We start from the raw sequence: 6,779 nt of genomic DNA on the forward strand, positions 1-6,779 counted from the left end.
ATTAACAATAAACTCAGATGATTCAGTTATTATATTATATTATATGAATATTCATATAATATAATATAATGAATATGCCATTCAATCAGTTTTATAAATCCCTTATCAGTGCCTAAATTTGGCCAAACACCTAACGGTTAAAATGCAATGTCTATTCATTTTATTTTTTAAATGAATAAAGATGCTTCTTTCAGAGCTACACTGATGATGAGTTGAAAACCAATGCTTACTGTCTTCCTGTACTGTGCCATAATGTGATATATAATACAGCAAATGCCTGAAATCTAATCAAAAGCAGAGAGCACAAGGAAGTACCACTGGATTTAACCACTGGAAACCCCCATTATGAAAACACATTATCTTTCTGAAAGCATCCATCAGATGATTAGTAGACTGTAGTTATACAGGCATGAACATGATCAGCATTGGTGTTTAAATAATGCTCTCTGGACCCAAACCTGTCATGTTGATGAGGCCCTCAAATGCAGTCCAAAACATGGGTGTGTCACGAACTGACGAGACAAGAGGCAAAACTAGATAAAAAAAAGAAAAAAAAGCATGGATTTATTATATCCGATAACAAAACTAAAAAGTAAATATATTAAACTTGGAATGCCTGGAAATCCCTGAACACTTGAGACATGGAGACACATCGACAAGGGAAAAGCGGGAAACTGACACAATGGCTGTGTCCAAATTCAGGGGTAGCATGCTTCGAAGGACCCGCCCTATGTGGGTCGGGTCCTTCGAAGGCTGGGAAGGCCCGGAAGTGAGCAGCTGTGAATTTGGACAGTCTTCTAGCCTTTGTTCAAGTCCGCCCTTACTTCTGCATTTTTTACAGTCACTAGCACCACAGCGCAAGAACTTTAGAATGGACCTAAAAATGTCACTCCGTTATTTTGTACATTTTTAATTCTCGAGGAGCTAGAAAAACTTAGACCTTTTGTCATGGTCCTTCTATATAGTCTGGGGTTTCTTCTTGGTTCATGTTTACTAGTGTTTTTGTTTTGTATTTCTTGTTCTTAGGTTTTGGTCCCTGTGCTCCTCATGTTACTCTGTGCTCCTTCCATTTAGTGTCCAGTTATCCCTACCCGTGTGTGCCTTCCGTACTCTGTCAGTGTCTCTGAGTTCAGTCAGTGTATTTCCTGTTTTACTTTGAAGGTCCGTGTCTGATATCAGTGTGTTCTGTTTGCGTGCTCCGTCTCGTCACGTTAATTAGGTTTGTCTCCCTCCTGTGTGCAGTTTCCCCATTTCCCTCTTTGTATATTTAATGTGTTCTCCTGTGTTCGTTGTCAGTCCGTCTGCATATACATGTGTTTCATTCTCCGTGTGCATAGATGATATTTTTGCATAGATGTAAAAATATCACAAAGCTGAAAACAGGGTTATTTTTGAGTTAACAAAAAAGCTTAGTTACACAGATGAAGTGTATAAAAATTAAGTCTTTTCACAGTGTATTAGTATAGTTTACTTAAGCTTAATAATCAGAATAATGCTTTGATGTCATAAAATAAATTAAATCATACCTTTCTACTAAAACTGTTTGTTGTTCTCCACCTTTTCTTTAACCAAACCAGACCATTGTACTGCAGGATTGACCTGAGTGTCCAAGTCCTGGACCGTTTTTTTTTTTAAATCAGGAGGATCCCAAGCCTGATTTTTGTTGATGTATTATAAATATTCTTGTTTCATTGTTATTGTTTCTTTATTCTCATTAAATAAACATCCATTTAAAATTGTTCAAAGTTAGCGTTATGTTCATACATGTTAAAAATACTTGTAAATATTTTTGTTCAGTGACAATTACTGTTTGTTTTAATCAATTTATTCATACCATAAAACTTTTACTTTTTATTTTTTTTGTGTCCCGTTTGGATCTTTAGCCATCAGAATTGTTGTCTTAAGGCCAAGAAAGATGCCAAGCGGATTTATTTTACCAAGTGGATCATCATGGCCTTGCCATATTGGTCCATTTGATTGACCTTTATTATAATTATAAATTTATTTTATTTTCAGTTGCTACAAACGGGACAGACATGACTGGGGGATAGGACAGAGAGAAAGAATGAAAGAAAGAGAGGGAGAGAAAGAAAACCAAAGGGGAGAAGAGACGGTGAGAAGGGGGGGAAGAAAGAAAAAAAAACAAACAACAAAAAAAAAATAAAACACCTGGGTCACCTGTATGGAGAAAAAAAACAGAAGAGAAAGCAAACAACAAAGAGCAACATAATAAAAAAAACAGCACCATCACAATAAACTAGCTAGCAGTAGATATCAGTAGATACTAAATAATAAACGATATGTGCAGCACGCAAGATAGACAGCGCACAATGTGCTTTGAGGCAGCAGCCAAGAAAGCTGTAGTCTGCGTCTGTGAATACCCATGTGTACACCTGTGTGCATACCTGTGTGGATCAGCATGCTTGCATTCCAAAGGTTTCTTCATGTAACGATCTGCTAGGGAGTGTGGGGAGCCACAGCCCCGTCCTCCAGGGTATGAAGCAGGTATGGAGGAGATCAAAACTCCAAACATCCAGAGGCCCCCAGAACACAAGAGACCAAGGAAGACTAACAGAGGGGCAGCCGCGCCACTGTCCCAGTAAGAGCTGAGGAGAGTCCCAGATGAGGGCTCACTCAGCAGCCGCGGAGCAGAAGCCAGGGGGAGTTGCAGTGACGCGCCCGTGAGCTCCGCCGGCAGCCAGCTGTGCCTGAGTGACCACCCCACCCCACCATAAAACTTTTAAACTAATGCAATACATATTATAACATAAATATATTCAAATACATAAATTTCTTAATGCATTTCTCATTTTGGAACAAATGAGGTGAATATAAACAACGCAACAACTCTTAGAATTTGCACATTTAATAACTTGTGTTCTTAAGAATTATCTTCTTGATAACACACGTACATACTTTTTATAAAAGTAATCCCATTTCTTTCTGGCCTGCAAAGGGGTGACTTTCCCCTGCAGGCCCATCTTCTCCAGTATTGTCCTTATCACACACGAAAAATAAGAGATGAGAGAAAAACATGACAACTATGTTTCTCCTCTCGTTTTAGTAAATTGAGCCATTTGGCCTTTGTTCCCTAAAGCATATCACAAAAAGGTTAATTCGAAAACATCTAAATTAGCTGTATGTAAGCAGCAATACATGACAAAACGGGACCCACCATACAAGCTCATTAACAGGCAATTTTTACGAAGATTTTTTTAATAAACAAAAAACATGTCTATACAAATGCCCAAAGCCTAACAACACAACCGCTATAAAAATGTAACTTTTGTACCACCAGATTTTCATATACTTTAATTTAAAAGTGTTTTTCTCTCCTGCATAAACCACGATTGTTATTAGAATAAAATTCTCCTGTATGGCCCGCACTAAATCCTGGGATATGTTGGGCCACAAAAGATGTGCCTGACCCGTCCTTCAAATCTGGGGAAAACTAAATGCAGCAACGCATTTGTTGCTGCATTTGGAGGAAACTTCGAATTTGGACAGCTTTGTTGCGTCGCTGCGACGTAATTGCTACAAATGCGGCCATCAAAGCATGCTACCACTGAATTTGGACATAGCAAATGTATATGCATGAGGAGAGTAAGTGGAAACACATGGGGAACACAGCAGGAATGAATTAGACATGACAAGACAGGGGAAGCAAAACTGAACACACCGAACACAGGATGAGACTGTCAAAATAAAACACGAAGTAAAACAATGAGACCATGACTAAGACATAGGAACTTGACACAGGAAGAGACGCACGGGAACGCACATCAGACTGCAGTGACAAAAAACACAAGCAGGGGAACATGGAAACAGATAGAGTCAAACACAAAGACATGACTAAGACATGGAAAATGGAAGTTGTTGAACCAGACCCTTGACAGGGCAGGTCATGGTGATGGGAGTGTTGCCAGCAAAAGGGTCATCGCTATTGTTGTGGAATTTTTAAATAAACTGCAAACACCTGGTGAGCGTCTTTTTGAAGTAGGTTTAATTACATACTGCAATATGGAAAGAAACATTCTGATGAAACGCCCTGATCTCTTATATTAACACACAGACAAAAACATTCCACAACACATAACGTGAGTCTATACCTTCAGTTTAGCTCATCCTTAAAACCTTCTCTTCAAAGAATTACGGCCATGCCGTCACCTCCCTACCTCCCAGAGACAAACACCAGGACCCCACTACCTATCAGTCCAACACCCCTGCACATACGGCACCTGGATGTCTCTGGTCTGCTCACAATGGCCCCACTGTTGTGTATGGAAACGTAAGACATAGATGTGACGCTATCCCAAGTGACAAAGTGATATTACTATTATTATTGCTAAAGTGATAGTGTTATAATATGTGATCAATGCATAGAATAAAGAAATTTTCCACTACAGTTCCACCCTTTGTGATTACCCAAAAATAACATAAAAATATGGGAATTTATTTTCCAGCTCCCCTACATCATTACACGCTCAAGGAATTTTCACAATGTGCATTCTCACTACAGTCAGAAGGAAAAAAAACAATTTCACTCTTTAATTTTTATCCTCGCCCTCACTATCCTCTCCTCTGAGTCTGAATCTCCACCCTTTGGTCATTTCCAATCATCTTCATAGTCTAACCTTCATATGCAAAAGATAACAGTAATAATACAAAAAAAAAACTTCACAAAAAAATATGAAACAGCATTAGTTGTTCATCTGCTAAAACAAAGCTTCAAGTTACCTTACATCAAGTTGTTCACTCATGAGAATCTGAAGCAATTCAGTGTGAGACATGTTTCTCCTCTTTATCATTAGATCCATCTACCCATGGATGTTTGCCATCTGGACAGGGCATGTTCCAAGTTTGTGTATAGATGCACCTATCTATAGATGCACAAACATAACATTTTCAGATAGTTTGGTTTACAAGTTTACAAAACTCTGTTCACAACTACGCATTCTGATTTACAAGTACAAAATATTTATGACCACAATTTGAGCTCATACATGTCATCAGCCCTTCACAGTCCCCTCACGTGTATCATTGCTGATAGTGGAGCCTCTCACGCAGCATATTTAAGTATCCACTGAGACCAATATGACGTCATATCAAAAAACAAAAAACACAAATCTTTATGACTTTGGAATGGATTGACCCGCTGCAATCCTTTTAGACAAAGGGACTCACCATTCTATGTTATCTGTGGCCCAGATAGGTGAATTTCCCCGAAGCCCATTGTAATCTGGAGAAGCTCACATTACATTTGCTCTCAGTAAGATATTTTATAGCGCTTTTAGTTTCAGCCTTGCAGGCTTGCTTAAAAGAGGGCTGATAATAAAATTCTCAACACAAAATATCATCCCCTGGAGGGATGACACCTGACAGGTTTTCCTTTCAGCGCACTGTAAAAAAAAATAAAAATAAAATTCGGCCTAGTTTAAGACATGTCCAAGCATAACTTACTAACTGACGCTATCCCAAGCGATAACCCGCAATAAAAGTGTTGACATCCTGGGTGCGACAGAATTGCCTCTGCAGCTATTTAGACAAAACTTTTCTCAAGGAAAATGACAAATATCTGACATTAAAGAATAGCTGCAGTTATAAGCACTACCCCAATCGGGCCAGGAGTGACATGTTTAGCCGCACGTTCTCCTTAAATTGTTGGCTGTCTGAGTGGTGTCCAAAAATGATGTGGGCTTTATATATAATTGGGAAACTTTCTGGAGGAAACCTGGTCTTGTTAGGAGAGATGGCATCCATCCCACTTTGGATGGAGCAGCTCTCATTTCTAGAAATCTGGCCAAATGTATTAAACCCCCCAAATGACTATCCAGAGTTGGGACCAGGAAGCGGAGTTGCAGTCTTACACGTCTCTCTGTAGCTTCTCTCCTCCTGTTATCCCCCAAAACCCCATCCCCTTAGAGACTGTGTCAGCTCCCAAACAGACAAAAAACAAACAAACTAAAAACCAGCAAAAAAGAAAGACTTAAAAGACAAAAAAATCACAAAGAAAGAACAATACAGTATCCACATCTAGGTCTCTCTCCTCCAAGTCTCTGTTAGTACATGACTTAATAATTGACCAACAAATCGATTTACTCTGCCTTACAGAAACTGGTTGCTGCAAGATGATTATTTTAGTTTAAATGAATCAACACCCCCGAGTTAGTCTAACTATCAGAAACCTTGAAGCACAGGCCGAGGGGGTGGTGTGGCAGCAATTTTTCACACCAGCCTATTAATCAACCAAAGACCAAGACAGACTTTTAATTCATTTGAAAGCCTGATGCTTAACCTTGTCCACCCCAGCTGTAAAACTCAAAAACCAGTCTTATTTGTTATCATCTATCGTCCACCTGGCTACAAATGACTGAAAGATTAATAGGCTCTGTTTTGAGTTTTGTTCAAAAAACAATGACTTCATATAGGGAAAAATATATATCACATATGCAGGACACCTTAAACTACTTTTTTAATTAAGCAGCAAGGCAGAACAAAGTCAGGGCTGTATCAAGACACGAGTACTAAACCCCAATTCAACCAGACCCAGAACCGATCCGGAATTAAAACAGGACTACAACAGTTCAAAATCAGGACTACTGAGGACTTAACCAAGACAGAACCAGAATCAGAACTAGATGATAGTAGCACTAAAAATCATCATAGACCTGCACTACACTTATTTTTTTAATTCTACCAAAGTCCACTATTTAGATTGAAAAAAGTTTATATAATTATGTAGCCTTGTTGTGCAAACAAGCCTGCATAACTTAATAAAT

The 6,779-nt window shown here is 38.8% G+C and overlaps 1 protein-coding gene across 1 annotated transcript in view; it reads left to right on the forward strand.

Annotated features, from left to right (window-relative positions):
- Window positions 1–4,157: 4,157 nt before the first annotated feature.
- Window positions 4,158–6,779, forward strand: part of LOC102205242 (sushi, nidogen and EGF-like domain-containing protein 1) — a gene marked incomplete at its 3' end in the record, with an annotated part of 6,499 nt that continues 3,877 nt past the window's right edge. Inside the window, exon 1 of the mRNA XM_005754993.1 lies at window positions 4,158–4,251. Coding sequence (XP_005755050.1) covers window positions 4,158–4,251 — 94 coding nt within the window. The remainder of the gene's footprint in view (window positions 4,252–6,779) is intronic.

This window comes from Pundamilia nyererei, unplaced genomic scaffold, assembly GCF_000239375.1.
Source record: "Pundamilia nyererei isolate P.nyererei 1_Seehausen unplaced genomic scaffold, PunNye1.0 scaffold00806, whole genome shotgun sequence".
In the NCBI taxonomy this organism is placed as follows: domain Eukaryota; kingdom Metazoa; phylum Chordata; class Actinopteri; order Cichliformes; family Cichlidae; genus Pundamilia; species Pundamilia nyererei.